The sequence below is a fragment of the Prionailurus viverrinus genome, chromosome E3 (genome assembly GCF_022837055.1).
Source record: "Prionailurus viverrinus isolate Anna chromosome E3, UM_Priviv_1.0, whole genome shotgun sequence".
Classification (NCBI taxonomy): Eukaryota; Metazoa; Chordata; class Mammalia; order Carnivora; family Felidae; genus Prionailurus; species Prionailurus viverrinus.
Window position 1 is genome coordinate 38,191,623 of NC_062576.1, and position 22,282 is coordinate 38,213,904.

At 46.3% G+C, this 22,282-nt stretch overlaps 1 protein-coding gene across 3 annotated transcripts in view; it reads right to left on the bottom strand.

Annotated features, from left to right (window-relative positions):
* Nucleotides 1-438: 438 nt before the first annotated feature.
* Nucleotides 439-22,282, bottom strand: part of HMOX2 (heme oxygenase 2) — a 29,838-nt gene continuing 7,994 nt past the window's right edge. For 2 of the 3 annotated variants that reach the window (XM_047838220.1, XM_047838219.1), the window contains exons 2-6: nt 4,033-4,159; nt 2,703-2,820; nt 1,797-2,288; nt 806-932; nt 439-715 (exon numbers count right to left, since the gene is read on the bottom strand). In XM_047838220.1, the coding sequence (XP_047694176.1) occupies nt 588-715; nt 806-932; nt 1,797-2,288; nt 2,703-2,820; nt 4,033-4,118 (951 nt within the window). In that variant the 5' untranslated portion in view covers nt 4,119-4,159 and the 3' untranslated portion in view covers nt 439-587. Of the gene's footprint in view, nt 716-805; nt 933-1,796; nt 2,289-2,702; nt 2,821-4,032; nt 4,160-14,838; nt 15,036-22,282 lie in introns of all 3 variants that reach the window. The other variant, XM_047838218.1, reaches the window with a different exon arrangement.

Here is a 22,282-nt window from a genome sequence, read left to right on the forward strand (position 1 = left end):
AGCATTTACACAGGTCAAAGGAGGGGATGCGCCATGGCTAAACAGACCCCCTCTCGGGTTTCTGCTTGAGCAGGAAGAGGACTGGCTACTCAGGATGGAGCTCCCAGGGCCTCTGAGACAGGATGCAAGCCCCCCCCCCCCCCCCCTCCAAGGACAGGCCTCCTCCCTCCCACAGAGCTACAGCAACCTGGGCTTGCTGGATGCTCTGTTCCCACTAGGGGAAAAATACCCACCTAAATGCCAGCACGAGGAATGATGAAGGGAAGGAGCCTCAGGATAAGCGGTGTGGGTGCCCTGGGAGCAGAGCTGGTTCCAGAGACTCAGACTGGCCTGCTGAGCTGCACTGGCTGCTCCCGGTACCATGGCCCAACGGCTGCAGGAATGGAGGGCCTGCACCCTGCTCGGCATCTAGCCCACACAGAGGACGCTACAGGCAGAGGCTTTAGCGTCTGGCTTTTATTGGTTGCTTGTTTTCTCAAACCCAGCATTTAAAAAAAAAAAGTCACCTGAGGTGGTAGTTTAGTCACAGGTGGGGATGGGCCAGTGGTCAATCGGGAGGATGGCGCCAAGGCGGTATGATGGGTCCTTCACACGTAGTACCAGGCCAAGAAGCCGGCAACAAGGGCCGCACCAGCGGCCAGAATGAACTGGAGGCTAGGCTTACTCAGCACAGCCAGGGCTGTTCGGAAGGGGCAGCTGCTGCCCTCCAGGGTACCTGTGTGGCGGCACCAACAGGGGACAGGGCATCAGTGGAGAACGCTGACACGCCCACCCTGGAGGAGAGTTTTGGACAGGCAAGACCTACCTCCATCTTGTTTAGCAGCGTAGTAGGGGCATTTACGCACATCTCCTTTCCCATCGTGCATGGGGAGCCCATCCTCCAGGGTCTCTTTGGCCAACAAGAAGCCAGCCTGGTCCAGTTCATCGAAAATCTGCAGGAGCAGGGGATGAACAGCTTTCAGTGGACTCCAAGGTGCAAACCAGTCAAGGAGCAGCCCGAATCTGCAGCGGGGGCAGCCACACGGACCCAATGCTGCTCCCTGGCACAAGCTCAGAGGTGGGGCCACACCTGTGCTGCTGACTGTGGGAGCTCCTCCCTGGGCACTGACCAGACACACAGCCCACAGCTGGAGCTACCAGGGCAGAAACCGGAGAGAACAAAAGCGTTGCCCCAAAATACCACGTTAACATTGGTCCTTCCCCATTCGCAGTTGCTAGGTATTTTCAGCAAGAATGACTGAGAGGAACGTGGGAGAACTGAGGCCCCAGTAGGGCTGACCCATCCTAAGTGGCCCACGGAGGCTCACTGATGTGGGACTGATCTGATGGGCCTGTGTCGGGGCTGGTGCTTCCTTTCCCCTCCTCGGCCACCTCCTGGTGCCGAGGGCTAACCTGGACTCCAGGACAGAATCTGCCTCCCCAGGCTTAGCCCCATTTAAAAAAAACTTGTCAGCTGAGTTCTCACCCTGCTTGGTTCTCTCCTTGAACTGATCAAGTGGGGCAGCCCTTGCTAAAAAGGAGGAAATCCACTCAAGACCAGAATCCTGTGGTGAGAGGGAGTGACCTCCCTCTACGTGCTAGGGCCTTGCCCTCCTCGGAACAAAAACACAAAAGCTGTCCACCAAAGCGAAGCCATCATGGGCTCATGCCCTCTGTGGCCTATTTGGTCCTACAATTTTCTCCCTGGAAGGCTGCCCCGTATCGGGCCTAAAGCACTGGTGCCTGTTCTGTTACGGCAGCTCCGGATCACCCCCCCCCCCAGTCAGGGGCCCCCTTCTGCCTGACCTCAGCAGTACCTGCATGTTGTACTCAAAGGCCTTGTTGGCCTCCTCCACGATCTTCTCTTTGGTCTTTAGGTTCAGGTCCAAGGCATTCATCCTGGCCCGGTAGAGCTGCTTGAACTGTTGAGCATTGTCCACGTTCTCAAACTTATAGAACTGGGTCCCTTCTCCCGTGCTGGGGAGTTTCAGGGCCCGCTGGGCCACCTTCTTCAGCACCTGGCCCCCTGAAAGGTCCCCCATGTAGCGGGTGTATGCATGCGCCACCAGCAGCTCGGGCTCATTCTGCCCCACATAGTGGATCCGCTCCACGTACTTTTGGGCAGCCTGGGAGCACTGCACCTGCTCCTCCCAGTTCTCGCCAAAGAAATACTCCATGTCCTTGGTCAGTGCCTCCTTCCGGTGCAGCTCCGTGGGGAAGTACAAGGGGGCAAAGGCTGGGTGGTCCTTGTTGCGTTCCATCTCCTCCTCCAGGGCTGAATATGTGAAGTAAAGTGCAGTAGTGGCCAGCTGTTGAGGGTGACAGGGGAGACCACGGGGAGGGCTGCAGTTCTGGCAGCCCTTGACCAGCAAACACCCCTCCTGAGCCCAATGCCCTTGCGTCTGAGCAGCCATAGAGGAAGGCTCCATCCAGTCGCATGCCCCCTCTAATTCCCGCAGGCCCATTTTGACACAGTGGATTATTTCACACACCCAGGCAACTTTTTATGTTTCTTAAAGGAATGACACGGAACGTGGATACTTCTGCTTCACACCATCACTATATTATTCTATTTAAGCTACCTGAAAACCACAGTCTGCTGTCAAAAGAATGGAGAGCAGGTGGCAAAAGGCCCAGCTTCCACTGAAGAACTGTTCCAAGGGGATGTTCCTGACACGACCGAGGCCCCCGACCTGACCCTATCCATGACCAAGGGCACAAACCTTAAACAGCTCCTTCCTGATGTTGCCTTTCAAGAAGTCCTTGACAAATTGGGTGTTTTCTGCCCGGTCATGTGCTTCCTTGGTCCCTTCCTTCAGGAGCTCGGAGAGGTCAGCCATCCTGTGGAGATGGAAGGTGTGCGCACACACACGTGTGCATGTGTGAATTAGCCCTTCCTAGTTTCAGGGTGTCCCCTCGCTGAGATAGACGCAGGAGCTTCTGAGAAACTCAACCCCAGCCTGAATACAGGGTCTTGCTAGGGAGCACGGAACAGGCAGATGTGAGTCGGCCCCTAGGACCTGGATGACATGTGGAGGACTGTGGCCTACTTCCTAACAGTGTCCATGTCTGAACCACCTGAATGAACAATGCTTTGCCTCTGTGACCACCTAGTGCCTGATAAAAAGCCCACCTCTAATCCCAGCACAGCGTGTGCTGGCTTCTGCAGGAACAGCGAGCCTTTGGGAACGTGTCTCATGGAATCCACACTGCTGTGATGGACTGACTGTGGATGTCCCGGGGCAGCCTTGCTGCCTTCCTCCCACCTGGGACCCACAGCCTCTTCAGGACTGCATGTGGCTTGGCCCAGAGGCAGGAGGAGAAGGAGACAAAGGCTGAGGAAGTTGGAGCCAGTACCTGGGCTTGTACCGCTTAATAAAATTATACAGGATGGAGCTGTGCTGACAGGTGTCACAGGCAGCAACCAGCGAGGGAAACAAAGAACCCATGACCCTGAAGACGGGAGGCGCTGCGCAGTAGCCCGTGTGGTCCACACGGTCCATCCACCAAAGAGATAAAAACGCGGCCCCATACAGCCCACCCTCTGCTGGCTTCTTTAGGAGATCGGGCTCCTATCACCTACATGCTGAGAATCATTTCTTACTAGCAATTATTTCAAGATATAAAAAAGCACTTTGTCAATGACAGGGCTCAATAAGATAAGAACAATGAAGAACAGGCTCTGGGAATTCATGAAGTGTCTCTACCCAGTAAGAAAAACCCCTGGAGTCAGAGCTGCTCCCACATCCTAAGGGGTGGAAAACACTGGAAAAGGTGCCAGTTTTGCCTGATTACCCTTTTTCACCACAAAAGAAACAAGGATCAGGGAAACCATCAAATTCTATTCCTCAGCACTCCTAGCAGTGCCTGTCCTGCTTCCTCGGGAACGAATGGGGAGAAAGCTGAGCAGCCCAGGGTGCTGCATGCCACTTCTCTCTGCAATCCCAATCAGGGGTCCCGGGGGAAACAGCAGCGACACTCCCCACACCCTGGTGCCTCCCACATACAAGGCCCCGGGCACATGACTCAACACAGCCAGCCACCACCACTCACCTGGTGTGGTTTTCTTTTTCTGAGGCCCCAAAGCTCTTTTTCTCCGACTCATCCACCCCCTCTGAGGTCTCCAGTTCCACTGACATGGTTGCCGAGTGAGATTCTTGCTGCTCTCACTCTTCTGGTCCTGTAGAGACACAAGGAGCTGGTGATGTGGCGCCCACAGCATCACTTCCCCCAGACACCTGCTGGTTCTGCTCTCCTCTGAGCCAACATAACGGAGGAGTCACCCACGCGCCTCAGGAGTGTTTTCTTTAAAAATAAAACTCTGCCATTACTGGGACCATTATCCGGATATGGACAAGATTTGAATATGGACAGGAGATGAGGTAATAGCGTCAAACTGATACTGAACTTGCTTTTTTTTTTTTATAATTGTACTGTGAGTATATAAGAGAATGTCTTTGTTTTAGGAAATACATCCTGAAGTATTCAAAATTAAAGGCCACACTTCTGCAAGTTAACTGTAAAATGGTTCAGAAAGTGTGCGTGCGTGCACATACCCGTTAGGGAGAGGGAGGGAGGGAACACTCAAGTCAAAGCAAATGAAACAAAACACTGGCAGTGAATTTGGATAAAAGGTACACAAGAGTTACTTGTATCATTCTTGCAGCTTTTCTGTATGTTTGAAATTATATCAAAATCAGAAGTTAACCTAAAACACAAAATAACAAATAACATCATAGATAAAGCTTAAAACCAAAAGCAGTGGTGCAGCGAGCAGAGCGACTCTGAGTTGGGCAGCAACCCGTCCCAGCTGTCACAGGCAGGGCGGCCTTGTGCATAGAGCCGCGGGGCAGGGCAGTTAACTGGAACAGTGAGCCAGGCCATTTGAAGACGCTATGAAGAGCAGCTGGAAAGGCACTCGACGAGCTCAATCAGGTATTCAGAGTCCCCAAGCAAGTGGACTGTCCCCAGCCTGCTCCAGACTTTGAGGGGCTGAAGGAAGAAAGACAAGCCAGCCGCTCTCCCTTTGCTGCTGAACCTTCCGAACCTTCCTAAACCAGGGAAATACGGTCCCACCAGACAAGCTAACCCTCCACCCCTGGAGGCCTCTGCTCTGGAGCACAAAAGAGCAGCCCATCTGGGAAACTTTCCAGATGAACAGCAGCACAGTTCACCAGTTACTAATGTAACTCACGAAACCAGAACTACCCAATCAAGCCAAGGAAAGAAGAGGTCTTTATTTTCCTACCTCAACCAGTATCTATTTACTGAGCATTTTCTACATGCTCTACCCAGAAATAGGTTTTTTTTACACAAAAAAAGTGTAAGTAATGGTCCTTTGAAGGTTTAAAGAAGAAAATAAAAATCAACCTCTAACTCACTCCACAGATACACCCACTGTTAACGTTAGTACGTATCCTGAGTTTTCTCCAGACATGTAATTACATCTTATCTTTTGGGATATTATAATACATGGTTTGCTCAGCATGCTCTTTCTGAACCTTTATATTTAGCATTTATACAGTGGGATTGACAGGATTAAGTGAGAACAGGGAAGATAAGGCTTTTAGCACAGTGCCTACCACATGGTAAGCACTCACTAAATAGTAGATATGATTGCCTTTGTATTTTGACTGAGGCTTAACTGCTGTTGTCCTAGAATGCTTAGAAAATAAATAGCAGAAAGTGAAATAAGCCAGACAAAGACATGCAGGGTATCATTTGTATGTGGAATCTAAAAAAAGAGGCTTAAGTCATAAAAACAGAGGGTAGAATGGTAGTTGCCAGGTGATAAGGGTGGGAGCAATAGGGAGATGTTGGTAAAAGGGTACAAATTTTCAGTTATAAGATGAATAAGACCTGAGGATCTGTGAACAGCATGGTGACTAGAGTTAATAATACTTTACTGCATAACTGAAATTGGTAAGAAATGTAGCTTTTAAGCGTTGTCACAGAAAAATATTTGAGGTGATAGATGTTCATTCAATTATGAGAATCCATAATTATAAATCACATCGTATACTTTAAACATATTATAATTTAATTTTTTTAATAAAATTTTTCATGTTTATTTAATTTTGAGAGAGAGAAAGAGAGCGTGATCTGGGGAAGGGCAGAGAGAGGGAGACAGAATCTGAAGCAGGCTCCAGGCTCTGAGCTGTCAGCACAGAGCAGGATGCTGGGCTCAAACTCACAAACCGTGAAATTATGACCTGACCAAAGATGGATGTTTAACCGAGAGAGCCACCCAGTCACCCTCAACAAAAAAATTTTTTAATGCTTATTTATTTTTGAGAGAGAGAGGAAGAGAGACAGAATGCCAGCAGGGGAGGGGCAGAGAGAGAGGGGGAGACACAAAATCCAAAGCAAGCCCCAGGCTCTGAAGCTGTCAGCACAGAGCCTGACACAGGGCTTGAACCCACAAACCACAAGATCATGACCTGAGCTGAAGTCGGATGCTTAACCAACTGAGCCACCCAGGCACCACGAAATATATTATAATTTTACTTGTCAACTATACCTCAATAAAGCTGGAAAAAGAAAAACAGAATATATAGAAAATGGGACCTTCCCTTGACTCCCAAATCACATATACTTTCATCTCTAATAATGCTGATGAAGGCTATGGTTCATTAACGTTAAGTCCAGGATGTGAAAGTAGGTGGTCATCACATGGAGAGAAGGCTATTCAGAAAGGCTTCCTGGAGAAGGGGGGGGTGCTTACCCAGCTCCCTCAACACCATACAGGATTTAGGGTGGAGGAGAGGAAGGGCCTCTGGATCAAGGAACAATGTAAACAAAGTAAAATGGGACAGACCACAGAGATGGCCTAAGGGTGCCCAGCTATGCATCCTGTGTCCTTTTACCAAGGGGCCAAGGCAGACTTTGTCGGCTGCAGAATAAGCCTCACACCAGCTTGTCCATGCTGACCTCCTTTTACAGACTTAAGAAAGAACATCTGAGCTCTATGCCCATGAGGACCCTCAGAGCCAAGATTTATCTCAGGCCAGTCGGCCCTCAGGCTGCTAAGAGAAGGTGCTGGATGGGCCACCCAGCAGAGGGAAGAGGAGAGAGTAAAAGGTCCCAGAGCCTCTAGACAGGTGGCAGGCCCACATGGCCATGCTGAAGACATACCCCAGGTACCTGAGGACTGCACCTCCCATGCTGCCTGCAGGTGAAACTGAAAGTAGGCAAACACAAGAACAAGTGTGCAATCGGGCTGCCCTAGGTTACCAGCTGCAGTAACTTAGGTAAACTTTCTGCACCTAATTATCATGCTGCACAGCAGTCATTATATATGTAATTCAATCTGATCATTAATTGTTTTGTTTGATAATAACTGCACACTCTGGGAGGGTGTAGTCTTGCTCGACCAACAGGACCTTTTGCTTCTCTTACAAATATGAAAGGGGGAGGGAAAACAGGCTGCCACAGATGCCTCCTCATCAGCACTTTGTGCCAATCTTCAGGCACACCTTCCTCCCACCTTCTTCAACCTCAGTCCTGCCCTAGAGCCCCTAATCCCCTCCTCTCAACTCAAGGGAGGTCCAACTCTGGCCCCAGGGGCAGGGCCACAGGTGTCTGTTTCATTGCTGGAGCTCCAGAGCCTGGGAAATAACAAGTTCTCAACAAACACTTGTTAAATTAAAAATCCAAAGGTGGGGGAAGGGGGGTGTGCCTGGCTGGCTCAGGCGGAAGAGCATGCGACTCTTCATCTCGGGATCGTAAGTCCAAGCCCCATGCTGGGTGTACAGATTACTTACATAAATAAAAACTTTAAAAAAATCCGAAGGAAAGAAAGCAGGCAGGCAATGATCTCATGCATCCTGCCAACAACGTGGCACCTGTGGACAACAAAAAGTACTCTGCTGTTGACTACTTCAATAGTTTTCTAAACTCAAAACATGATTTAACAATTTCGTTTTTGAAGGAAAGATAGGTACTGGCCTACTCCACTCAGAAGGAAGAATACAGATGGGGCACCTGGGTGGCTCAGTCAGTTAAGCGTCCAACTTTGGCTCAGGTCATGATCTCATGGTTTGGGAGTTCGAGCCCCGCGTCAGGCTCTGTGCTGACAGCTTGGAGCCTGCTTCGGATTCTATGTCTCCCTCTCTGCCCCTCCCCTGCTTGTGCTCTCTCAAAAATAAATAAATATATTTTAAAAAAGGAAGAATACGGAGTCCTTAATGTGGACTCAAAGCACCATCTGCACAGATGGGAAGAATGCTCTGAGAAAGGCTCAATTAGCACATTCAACCCATACGAGCAGGGCCCAGGCAGGGCGGCCTGTGTCCATCATGTGGCCTGGTCACTGTTCCTCAAGGGGGTGGCTGGGTAGAGTAGAGCATTCAGAAGCCACCTTGCAATGTCAGAAAAAGAATTCACTTCTGAAAAGCTACGTGTCCAAATTTGGTCTGACTGGCCCCCTATGCCTGAATCCTTTTTTCTTTGCAGGAGCCCCTGGAATCCCTAGAAAATCAGAGGTCAAATCACAAATGTAGACTTTCTAGACTTCAACCTCTCATTATCAAGAAGCTGCCTCACTCCACCAGGAAAAACAACAACAGAAAATATCCCAAAAGATTAACAGTAATCTGTACCAAAATGATAAGTAGCCATAATATGACGTTAGAAAAAAGTCACACAGCCTAACAATACAGGGTTGGACTGCTCAAACAACAGCAAACAATAGAATCCTGGCACAGCTGGGACAAGTTGATAGGCTGCAACCACTATGGAAAAGTCTACATAAACTTGTTTTAAATAAAGGACTCAACACGCTGACTACAACCATGCACAAAAGTATGTAAGTAAAAAAAAGAAAAAGTACTGAAGTATACTGACAGTAACAGGAAAGCTATTTAAGAGTATAAAACGCACAATAAATTATATTAAAGAAAAAAGAAAAAAATAAAGCTCAATGTACCAGTTCCAATCAAGCAATCAATCAATAAAAACAAAAGAGTATAAAACTTGTTATTTGACTTTTTGGCAAACTGGCTACTTCTTTTATATAAAGTGGCCAAATTCTCTTGAAAAGGGGGAAGAAAGGCAGGGGAGAGAGGAAGAGGGGGCGGGAGAGGGAAGGAGAGACAGAGACAGAGACAGAGAGAGAGAAAGAGAGAGGAAATGGACCAAGCAAACCAGCTAAGTAGGTAAGATCCTGCACTACATGAGTCCACAGGAAGTCACCTGGGCCATTACTCTGCTCTTACAAATTTCAGAAAGGTCCACCTGCCCTCTGTGTTTTAATTCCAGAAAACTGTGACCCTCTGTTTATAAAATCTACCTCCATACCTCCATAACTCCTGTACTACGTATTCACCTGACTGATAAAGGTTTTCACTCCCATATCAGGTCTGATAGAAGCAGCAACAATGTCCCTATCGCCAATGTTCCTTCCAGCAAAGTTCGTTCCTGTGGACCTGCCCAGGAGTTCCAGAACACTCAGTTCAAAGCCTTTGCTCCTGGTAATTTGCAGGCTCAAGGCACTAGGGCTTTTGAAAGAACTCATGTGTTCAAAGATGTTAAATCCTCTTCCATGGACACACATCCTGCAAACCTCAGAAGTCAGAAAGCTCAGTGCAATGATACCAGACAGACTACATTATCACTCATTCCCCATTTGGTGATTCAAAAAGGCACAAAAAAGACCTAACCTATAACAATTCTTTTTCATTTTGATTCTTCTTTGCCCTGGAAAGCCAAGGAAGAAGGGAGCAGACTGCTGAGCTCAGCTAGCACTAAAGAGCAAGGTGGGGGAAGGGGGAAGAAAACGCACTGCAACCAGCTCCCTGGAATTAGAACAATTCTCCCACCTGACTCTGGAATTGACAGTGACCAGCTACCAGCTACAGATGCCCACAACATGATCTAATGTTGTTATTCCCATGCACAGAGAAGGAAACAGCCACAGGGAAAAGGAAAGCGGCTGCTCAGACATCTGTATGGCTCTGCCACAGTTCCCACCCCTCCCCACTAAACAGCTTGTGGTTGGGCACCAGGAGTCCCTGCCTGCTTACCAGAAGGCTGTTCCCAGCTCAGTTTACTCCTGTGTAGAACTAACATCACATTAATAAGAGATTATTCTTTGGCTTTCACAAGTGCTGTCATCTTGTTTCCCCAGGTAAACCAGAAGCTTCCTACAAGACAGATCATCAAGACTCCCGTAGGCTCAGTTTCTCGGAGTCCAATGCCATGTTCCAAATCACTTAGAACCCACCCTGGGGAGTCTCCAACCTGAACTACAACTGTTAGAGATGCAGAAACAGAATGCCTACTGAGAAAGCTAACTTAAATGGGTGTGGGACAAGAAAATATTGGTTCTATTCTAAAATACCAGGGGCATGGAGTGCCTGGGTGGCTCAGTCAGTTGGGTGTCCGACTTCGGCTCAAGTCATGATCTCACAGCTCATGAGTTCCAGCCCCGCATCGGGCTCTGTGCTGACAGCTCAGAGCCTGGAGCCTGCTTCAGATTCTGGGCCTCCCTCTCTCTCTGCCCCAACCCACTCTCATTCTGTCTCTCTCTCTCTCTCAAAAATAAAAATAAACATTAAAAAAACTTTTTTTAAATACCAGGGGCACCTGGCTGGCTCAGTTGGAAGAGCATGCAACTCCTGACTTTAGGGCTCTGAGTTTGAGCCCCATGTTGGGTTTAGAGATTACTTTTAAAAATTAAATAGATAAAATACCAAATACAATAAAAATTTTAATTAGGAAAAAAAATTTTTTTTAATTTTTTTTAACGTTTTTATTTATTTTTGAGACAGAGAGAGACAGAGCATGAGCAGGGGAGGGGCAGAGAGAGAGGGAGACACAGAATCCGAAGCAGGCTCCAGGCTCTGAGCTGTCAGCACAGAGCCGGACGCAGGGCTCGAACTCACAGACCGCGAGATCATGACCTGAGCCGAAGTCGGACGCTCAACCGACTGAGCCACCCAGGCGCCCCAGGAAAAAAAATTTTTAATTGGGTATTATGCCTCTAACTGGTATGAAATTTAGTTTCATCTTTCTTCAGATTGCCCTCCTTCTTTCCCTTCCTCTCTCTCTTAGGGTCTGGATTTTCTAACTAAGGATTTGTTTGTATTTCCCATGCCTCAAGCTGGCCAAGACCATTCTCACCCCTTAGGGCCCAGTGAGATTAGCTTCTGCGTTTATCTGGCTGTGTTATGTTTTCTCTGCTGCTCCCCTCTCTACAGGTCTCCCCTGCAGTCCCTGCCCTCGGCTGCTGTCTCCACATCAGAGCTGGGCACTGGCTCCCTGCCCTACTCCAACCCCTCCAAACAGGCCCATTTCCACATCCATCCTCTCCTTGCCCAGGGAGGCTGCTCCTCACCCATGTGCCTCTAAGGGCAGACACTACATTGGACTCTGGTTACTTTTCTTAGCCAGCATTGGAAGTAAAGAGGACTCTAGTTTCTTTTGTCCAAAGGTCTACCTCTGGTCATTGGTGCAGCTTCTTTTCTGCAGCCCATGGTTTTCTGTGTGTGTGTGTGTGTGTGTGTGTGTGTGTGTCTTCCACTCTTTGGTTTCAATAAATACCTTTCAATTATATACATCTTCGTCTATGATCCCACCTCACCCACTTACATCTTTTGACATTTAGGAGGGTCACAGTTCAAAAATAATGTATTACCTCTTGCAGAAACCATGTACATTGTGTGCCCCATAAATGATTTTAGATAAATACAGAATACAAGAATCCCAGACTCTCTTTCCTGGATTATAAGATCTGTTCCTTCTTTATATGCCCTAAAGGCTTTTCACCTTTGAGAGAATACCTGTTTTTTTTTAATTTTTCTTTTTAATGTTTATTTATTTTTGAAGGAGGGAGGGAGAGGGGGAGAGAGAGAGAGAGAGAGAGAATAAGTGGGGGAGGGGCAGAGAGAGAGAGAGGGAGACAGAATCTGAAGCAGGCTCCAGGCTCTGAGCTGTTGGCACAGAGCCCAGTGTGGGGCTCGAACCCATGAGCTAGGAGATCATGATCTGAGCCGAAGTCAGCCACTTAACCAAATGAGCCACCCAGGCACCCTAGCCACCCAGGCACCTGGAGAATACCTGTTTCCATTTAACAATACCATAATCAAGGGCGCCTGGGTGGCTCAGTCAGTTAAGCCTCGGACTTCAATTGAGGCTATGATCTCATGGTTCGTGAGTCTGAGCCCCATGCTGGGCTCTGTGCTAACAGCTCAGAACCTGGAGCCTGCTTAGGATTCTGTGTTTCCTTCTCTCTGCCTGCCCCTGCCATTCCTGCCCCCCTCCCCCAATCCTGCTCACGCTGTCTCTCTCTCTCAAAAGTAAATAAACATTTAAAAAATTTAAAAAACAACACCATAATCAGGCCAAGTTAATTTTTTTCTTTTTCTTTTTCTTTTTTTTTTTTTTTGAGAGAGGGAGAGAGGGAGGGGCAAAGAGCGAGGGAGAGAGAATCCCAAGCAGGCTCCGTGTTGTCAGTGTGGAGCCCTATGAGAGGCTCAATCCTACAAACTGTAAGATCAATGACCAGAGCCGAAATCAAGAGTGGGACGCTTAACCGACTGAGCCACCCAGGCTCCCCAGGCCAAGTCAATTCTTAATGGCTCCACATAGTCCCATCAGGCCTCAGGAGACATAAATCAACTGGTTGTTTACCCAAAAGTTCTTTTCGGGGGGGAAAAATTCTTTTCTGGATACGTGCTACATAAATAGAGTAAATTCTAACATCCTACTTACAAACCCTATATGTGATCTGGGAACAAAGAACCGTAGAGCTACTATGGAGGGCAGAAACCGGGCGCAGGAAGGCAAATCTCTTCAGAGCCTCCAAATCTAGCTCTACATTATTCACCTGCAGCCCAGTGTCCCATACCACAAGACTATTTGGAGGATCAAATAAGATAATGACCGTGAAACCACTTCCTAACAAGCGTTACAAAAGGAATTGAGAACGGACTCAGAACTGTTTACCAGCTGGTCTGCGTGGAGACACTCCCAGTGAGCTTTTCAAACCTTATCAGGACACCAGGAAACTCTCAACAGGGGGAAGAAGCCCTGTTCCTGGATGTGGTGTGAAGAATTTGTTTTCCTTAATACTGTTTGAAATCCAGCCCCTCACCAAGCACCAGTTTTGTATGCCACTCAGGAAACGGACAGGCAGAGAAGTGCTATCTGCCTCAGGTCAACAGCCACTTAACTGGCTCTGCTTTGCTCCCAGACCTCAGGGAGGCTAGAATGCAAGTGGGGCCTCCCCAAAACTCTGAGGAAACCAGGCTGTCTAAGTCAACAGCTTCTGAGTTTATACAATACATGGCCTGAGGTCTCCTCTGAACCCTGGCACTGCCACTGCTCAGGAAATCTTACACACAACCTTCATCCTTTTCACTTTAATCACTGGGTGAATTCAATCCCACAGTTCACTGACTGGATGACTATTAACCTCTTGATAAAGAGCAGTTTCAGACAAAGAATCCTGGAAAAGTAGAGACTCTAGGGACACAAAATTCTTGCATCAGATTTATTAAACACACATTTTTTGCACATCTGGACAATAAGCAACCAGAATGCAATACAACTACTAATTAGTCCAAGAGTACCGGCCTCTTAGTAACCCCAACAACTGACATCGCTCAGAAGTTCAAGACTGCTCTGGCAGGCTTTCTTTTTACTGAGGACAGGGGTGTGCTCATCTGTAGCATGTCCAAATACAAGAGAGCAAGCATTCAAAGCAGACACCAGGGAGGACACCTGAAGCACTGAAAAGAGCTCAGAGTACGGGCCAGGAGTCTACTGTTGATGCTGCCAAAGTCCTGGTAAAGAGACTCCCTACTACAAATGAAACAAATTAAGACTTGCCCTGTTCTGAGTGTCTCCTCACCTCATATGAGAGACCAGACCTCAGGGCTGAGAGGAAGAAGACTCTTTCCCATGAGAGGCATCTGGGTGGGATCAGAAGCCCTGACTGAATTCTGAAATGGGTAGGACTACATTTTGTAAGAATAAAGCCCAGGCATCAGACATCCCACAAGGGCTGGTGTTAACAGAGGAAATGCTGACATGACCATGGGTCACCCCTAGGTACTATCAAGTGAAAATGATTCTAACTTTGGAACAATCTTGAAAGCATGTGTCCTGTGGCTTAAGTAGAGTCATCATATTCCCTTTCACTAAGGTGCAACAGTTGTCACATGTGGCTTCAGCTTCTCTCGTGGATGAGGACTGTGAACAGCATTTGGGGGTGGAGGCAGAGAGTGGCTCAATAGGGTGCATTCTGCTGGATCCCCCTTTTGGAGAACCTAGAAGTGCTACTAGCTTCCAGATGTGTCCCTCTCTACAAACAGACTCAACAGAACCTCAAAAGCACCCCTTGAGTGCTTCAAAACCTCAAAAAGCACAGAAGGTCCTTGAGTTCACCCTGGGAGGGTGATACAGACAAAGCACCAGACTGAAGTCTAACACACCTGGGCACACCAGGCTAAGTCACTTTCAAGCAGGGTCCCATTGACCATGAAGGAATGAAGAGTGAGAGATTTAAGTGATATGTCCAACGTCATTTAGAAAGTTAACAGTGGAGTTGGGACCAAGCCGGAGTCCTTCTGAATGCAAGGTCATTCGTCCTATGTCCCAGCTAACATGCATGTGAAATCAGTATGATGTCACTACAGACTACTAACAACATGGAAAATGAAGCTGTACTATACTGCATTTATGTGTGCAGTGGAGGGGTTTTCTAAACCACTGATTGTCGTTTGGGTTTTTGTTTTTTGTTTTTGTTTTTGTTTTTAGTATGAAACATTAGCTCAATCCTTTGATTTCTGAGAAGTAAATGCCCAGGCTCCCACTGGAAGCTTCAGAAGCTGCTGCTGCCCATCCTACAACACTTACCTTGGCTCACTCAGATTACAGGCAACCCGAGAAGATTGTTCCCTGGTGAGCCCTGCTTTTAATGGACCAGCAGGGCAGGGCAGGCCAAGACTGGAGACAGCTGGTCCCAGAGGGGAAGACAGCACCTCCACCTCTCAGGGCATGGAGGGAACCAGCCAGACTTGCCAGGCCCAGGTGGACAATGAAGCCAGGCATCCCTGCACCAAGAAGAGGTCACAGTAAGGTCTGCACATCTCTATAGCACCCATCGCCATGGTAACTACAGAAAAACAGGAGATCTGGTTTCAAGAATCTATAAGTGTGTCCTCCATGTGTTGTGTTTAAAATCTATTCAGTCCCATCTTTGTCTACTGAAAATATATGTCTACTTGGAAAAAGTAGTGCAATGGATAGAACTGTGTCAACATAAACTTCATATAAGATTAGCAACTCCATAGGCCAAGGTATTGGTCAATCTAACAAGGTGGCTCCTATAATCTCACTTTGGACCTATAAGGGATTTTAACATGTTTCCACAGGCCTACAAAGTCAAGTATTATTCCCAGGCCTTTTCACAATGACTGTCTAGATTCTGACAGCAGGGGAAGAGGTGGGTGGGTGGAGTGGGGGGCAAGGAAGCAAGCCCAGACTCAGAATTGCTAACTCCAAGAGGCTGGTTCCATCCTACAAAGGCTTGGTCTACGGCAGCAGGGGACCAGCAACAGTGGCTACTAGGACTTTCTCACAGTAAGGAGTTCAGCTTTCCCAGCAGGCCCTACCTCCACTGGTAGAAGGGTAAGGGGTACAGACCAGTCAGCCTGCTGCTGCCTACTCTGGCTCCCTGTATTAGTGAACAAGGTGACAAGGGCTCCTTGGAATGGACGCTCTAGTTATTTTCCTCTCTCAGTATACCTAGCCTCATTTGTACACGAATGACTAAGTCCCATAAGAGTAGCCAGGGGCCAGAGTATGGAGAAAACATGTTGTAAGTAATGTGAAATTACCACAGTTGGTAACAGTGGCCCTCTCTTCTATCCTAAAAAATCTCTCAGAATAAGAGCCAATTTACAGGGATAATCCTTAAAAGGCAAGACAGTCATAAACTTTACTGTAACCTCAAAACCATGCTCTTTTATTTTTCTTTAGTTTTTAACATGTTTATTATTCATCTTTGAGAGAGAAAGCACAGGCAAGGGAGGAGCAGAGAGAGAGGTAGACAGAATCTGAAGCAGACTCCAGGCTCTAAGCTGTCACCACAGAACTGAACACGGGGCTCAAACCCATGAACCTTGAGATCACAACCTGAGCCGAAATCGGACGCTTACCCAACTGAACCCCCCAGGCGCCCCAAAACCATGTTTTTTTAAAAGGCAGAAAAACCAAAGTGATACAGGGTGTTACTTAGCAAAATGCCCTTAAACTCTAGATATTCCAGCTGTTCAACGAAGCCTTTTAGCATAGAGGGGGAAAAGTAACAGATCATCATGCGTTAATTACTCTGCCTTATCTGTGAAATTTCTACAACCATGAGGTTTCTTTTCCTCATTAGTATGAAATTCCCAGGACATGATCTCCCCATGCAACAGTTGTGGCAATAACTCAATGTCTGCATAAATGCCATATGTGCCTGTTAATTCTTTTCTTTTTATTCAAGTATAGTTGACATACAATATTGTGTTAGTTTCAGGTACAACACAGGGATTCAACATTTATATACATTACAAAATGATCACCTTGTTAAGTGTAGTTACCATCTGTCACCATACAAAGTTATTACAATGTTACTGACTATAATTCGTAAACTATACTGTACATTCCTATGACTTACTTATTTTATAACTGGAAATTGGTACTGCTTAATCCCCTTCACCTATTTCACCCATCCCCTCTCCTCCTTCCCTCTTACAATCATTAGTTTGTTCTCTGTATTTACAAGCCTGTTTCTGTTTTATTAGTTTTGTTTTTCAGATTCTACATATAAGTGAAATCATACGTTATTTGTCTTTCTCTGCCTGATTTATTTTACTTAGTATAATACCCTCTGGGCCCATCCATGTTGATACTATTAATTTAGACACAAATGTAAGTATCTGTATCTCAGTATACATCCTATGACATGGAGACTGAATGCCTCCACCTGGAAGTTTCTATAAGATGGGTTCAACACATCTAATAGCAGACATATCCATACAAGTCCTTTCTACACAGCACAATGCTAATATGTTGACATGACATAGAAGGAGGTGAGGCAATGGCTGAATTGCATGATCTCCAGAGTTGACCTGTAGCAGGCACCTAACAAATGTTAACCTGAACTGAGCTCAGCCAAGAAAGAATACACTGGCACACAAGCCAAAAGGTAGAGTAGGGATATGGTTAAGGCACAGGCTCAGGGCGCCTGGGTGGCTCAATCGGTTAAAGCATCAGACTTCAGCTTACGTCATGATCTCATGGTTCACAGGTTCGAGCCCCGCATCAGGCTCTATAATGACAGCTCAGAGCCTGGAGCTTGCTTCACATTCTGTGTCTCCCTCTCTCTCTGCCCCTCCCCACATGCACTCTGTCTCTCAAAAATAAATAAGCATTTAAAAAATATTAAAAAAAAATAGGGGCGCCTGGGTGGCTCACTCAGTTAAGCGTCCGATTTTGGCTCAGGTCATGATCTCGTGGTCCGTGAGTTCAAGCCCCGCGTCAGGCTCTGTGCTGCCAGCTTGGGGCCTGGAGCCTGCTTCGGATTCTGTGTCTCCCTCTCTCTGACTCTACCACATTGATGCTCTGTCTCTCTCTCAAAAATAAATAAGCATTAAAAATAAATAAATAAGTAAATAAGTAAATAAATAAATAAATAAATAAATGGCACAGGTTCTAGTCAGGCACAACTGAGAGCAAAACCTGGTTCTGCCACATACCAGCTGGGTGGCCTTGGACCAGGTACTTAACTTCTCAGAGGGTCAGTTTCTTTATCTGATAGTAATAACAACTATGCAAGGTATGTAATGAGAATTAAATGATAAGTTACTTATAGAACTGCGACATATCATATAGCATTGATTAACAAACTGAAGGGCCACTTAAAGTTAACACATGTTCCCATATACTTTTACACAAGAAATGGAAATACCCCTGTCTGTGAAAACCCTTACAGACAACGTCAAATCTGTACTGGGGTCACAGACTTTGAGTTGAAGGCTCACTGTGAAGAACCTCTGTTTTCATTGTGACAACACTAGATACCAAGAAAGGAACACAAAAATCTTGGAATTTCTAGCAAAATAAACTTTGCAAAGGCTCTAAAAGAAGATGATCACCTAAGTTCAAACTCTTTCAGGGTTTTGAACATTTGAACATGAGTTAGATAAAGGCCCCTTCATGCTGTGGAGGGTCAGGATGGAGGCCAAGGGCATGCTATTGTTTTATTTCTTTAGAGTAGCTCATCACTATAAATAAAGGTTTAGATAACTGAAAAATTTACTTGACTCTGTAATCAATTTGATTTGCACTTATACCTTATGACACTCAATCCCCAACCCAATGGTTCTCAGCTTGGGGACCATTTTGGCAACACCCCCCCTTCCCCCCCACCCCCACCCCACCCCGCCTGCCCTGCCCAGGGGTTATCCGGAAATGTCTGGAGACACGTTTGATTATCACAAGTGGGAGGAGGAGGGGGTTTGGCCACTCAACTGGTATCAAGTGGGTAGAGGCCAGGGATGCTGCTCAACATCCTGCAATGCACAGAAAGCACAAACACAAGTACATTCATGCACACGTGTGTACACATACTCACACACCCACCACCACTACAAACTGTTATCCAGCCCAAAATGTCAACAGCACCAAGGCCGAGGAACTCTGCTTGAATCTCAGAAGCAGTGCTAAGGTCATTCAAGAAAGGACATGCATCTAATACTCTTCCTGTCCCTTCAGTAGTTTACAGAGACATATGAGATTCTGGCACTATGCTTCACACTGTTTGTCACACCTTTATCAAATATCCTTTACAGAGATTTCTGGGGAAACTGAATTTCAACCAGAAAACAGAAGAGGCTGTTACCAAATGGGGCAACTTGGCACTGTCCACAGATCACAATGAAAGGGGTCACAGTACCTTCCTGGGAATAGGACTGATTTGTATTTGGATCACTAGGAGGCAAAACCTTTAAAGCTCTGTAACAAAGCCAGGCAGAGGTGAAGCCCCTGAAAGAAATGTGTTTACTGACTTCTTTGTGGAATGGAACAAAAAACTGGAAGAAATCTAATGACTGTTTAGCGGTCTGGTGTGTGACTGACAAATAAGCTAGGAATCAGGAGAACTAAAGTTCTACGACCAGGCCCACACTGGCTAACTACATTTTATGACTTCCCTAGAACTCCAACATCCTCATTTATAAAATGAGAGGCATTCCTCAGGAAGCTGCAGGGAGGATGGCATTTAACATGAGGCATAGCAGGAAAAGCTGTGGGCTTCCCCCATCTGTTTCAGCTGGAGCAACTCCCCTATTCCTTGCTATACTTCCTCCCAAAATGGGGTTGTGCTACTTCTAAAAATAAGGCCTAGAAAACAACGAACTGATCATCTTGGAGGCCTGATATTATATTAACAGCGACCTAAGCAAGCCTTTTACAACCTACCATAGCACTTGTATCCCATGACAGTATTTATTTATTTCCATTCCAGATTATAATTCATTTATCTTTCCCTCCTACTACCCAACACAGGGCACCCAATCAGGGTTTGCTGAGTCAATGAATGATTTCCAGAATTTGAGGTATTCTCAAAATCAAGATTATTCTCAAAGAGCGGATGACAAATACGACAGTTAAAAATGAAGCCCGGAAATAAGAAAAATGGCTGGTGAGTAAGCATTTTTGAGCAGTGTTTTTACTGGAGAAATTTCTACTGATGGTGAGAGATGAGAATGGCCATGTGGGGAGACCAAGCATATAATACTTTGTGCTCAAATAATAGTTTCTGGGTGGCTCAGTCGGTTGAGCATCTGACTTCGGCTCAGGTCATGATCTCACAGTTCTTGAGTTTGAGCCCAGCATAGGGCTCTGTGCTGACAGCTCAGAGCCTCGAGCCTGCTTCAGATTCTGTGTCCCCCTCACTCTCTGCCCTACCCCTGCTTGTGCTCTGTGTCTCTCCGTCTTTCAAAAATGAATAAACATAAAAAAAATTTTTTTTAATTAAAAAAATAATAGTTTCACGTTTGAAGGAGAAATGTTGGGTTTGCACTGGTTTCAAAGCGGCTTCCTTACATGCCACGGATACAGATACTGAGAACACGCCTTTTAGATTTTGTTTTAAGGACTGTGAAAGCCTGACTGGGAGCAGAGCACTTGGCCTTACTGCACCACCCCCTCCCCCACCTTCTTTTTAAAGAAATGATAGGCAAAATTTTAACAGTCAAGGTAACAAACACTTGCCAGCACTCCACCACCCCAGGCAAGCACAAACTACCTGAAACTTCCTGATGTCTACCTCCATATAAAAACGCTTTATTCCTCCAGCTGGCTTTAGAGAGAAGGAATGCACAGGAGCATTTTCTTCATGTTTGCTACTCCAGCAAAGGGGCCAACCTAAAGAAGGCAATAGCTGTACAACCTCCTAATAAGCCCATATCCTGTTTCTAAGCACATTTTGGAGGAAATACACCAAGGAATTAGGTTATCATTATTGCCAGGGCATAAAGCAAAATGCTACAGGGATCACAACTTACTGAAAAAACAACAGCAGCAGTTTGCCACTATAAAACTGAGTAAGTTCCTCTTCCATGAGGCAGCCCCCAAAACTACATGAGTTAAAGATACATGAAGTAGGTTCCTATAATTCTGAAGAGTTCCCAAGAACTGGTCAAACATCACTGTCTCTATTAATCATTATCAAAAAGAAATTCAAATAGCCCAGAACATCCACTGTTGCCCAAGGACATCATTAGGCAATAATGAATGAATAACTTTAAGGTTAAAGAGGTAGGCAAGATAGGGAGGGCAAATGTTCAACGGCTTATAGGCCAAGAAAGGCAGCGACTGTGTGCTCCTCAGCTCTGAGAGGTATCTCAACCCTTTTTCGAAACCAAACCCTACACAAAAGGCCAATATGGAAAGCAAGTACTGTATAGTGAATGGAGCATCCACAGTTAAAGTGGTGGTGCCGGGTGCCTCGCTGGCTTGGTAGGTAGACCATGCAACTCCGGATTTCCAGGTCATGAGTTCAAAGCCCACGTTGGGCGCAGAGCTTACTTAATTTAAATAAATAAAAAAATAAAGCCTTGGTAGCGGCTTTGGTGGCAGGTACTCAGGAGCTCAGCTCCTCCATCACCCTTAGGAATTCTGAGCTCAGCCTAGTTTGCCGGCTGTGGTCTAGGGCAACTAGGTTACTTGCTTTGAAACAGACGGCTTCCATTTCCTGCTACATGTGCTAAGTGACAGTGGCTCTTGGACAGTCTCTTAGGTTGTGTGTGTCCAAGCAACAGAAGGAAACTGGCCCTGGATTAGCCACTGTTCTCAGAGCTGCCCATGGCTTTCTGACTGCTGGGCCAGGGCTCTGTATACTCTTTCACACCTTGTTTCCAACAGTCCATCAGCTTCTTGAAAACATTTTGACCTTCCCAAAAACCTGTGGTTTCTGTGTCTTCAATTCACTCCATCCCAATACTCCTACTTAACTGTACCTCTGTATCAGCTACACTTGACTGTAAGGTCTCTGAGGCCAGACTTGGAGTCTCAACCACGCTAGAAAGTGAGAGTGCTTAGCTGCCCTGTTCCTGGGAACCAGTGAGAACTCACTGTCCTTTCCATGTGCACTCTTGCAAGTCCCATGACAGTTGGTATTTAGTTAATGTCTGTTTGTTTACAAAGGAATCCTATGGTTTCTGTCTCTAATCTTCCACCCAACTACTTCCTCATCTGAAGACAGAAATTCAGAGACATGTACTTCTAAAGATGGGTAGGAAGGGTATTTGCCAGAATAGAAAAATCAGTAACTTTTTTGGTTGCAAATCCCTTTGAGAATCAGATGACAGCTTCAAATCCTCCAGGACAAATGCATATAAAAAATGTGGTCAATGCCATTCCAGAGCAACCACAAGCCCCTAAAGTTTACCTATGGACCCAGAATTCAGGTTAAGAATACCTACTCTAGTAGAGTCTCTTTATGAGAGACATTCCCTTTGTGAGTAATGTTTTTAAGGAAACCATGAATAGTTATTGAAGAGGGGTTTCCCCTCTCTTTAGTTCCCTTCTTTTCTGTTCGAATTCTTTTACCTAACCCCAATGGGTTCAGTTCAAGTTCTCCTGTCTTTTCTCTTTCTCAGCCCTTCACTTCCCTGACCTCCCAAAATACGTGTGCAAGGCACTATCATAAACCTTACAATTTTACACAGTTTTGAGTCTCCCCAAGGTGACAGCCAACTCCATGTGAACAAGGACTATGCTGGGTTTGTTACTGTTTTGCACACCCCCT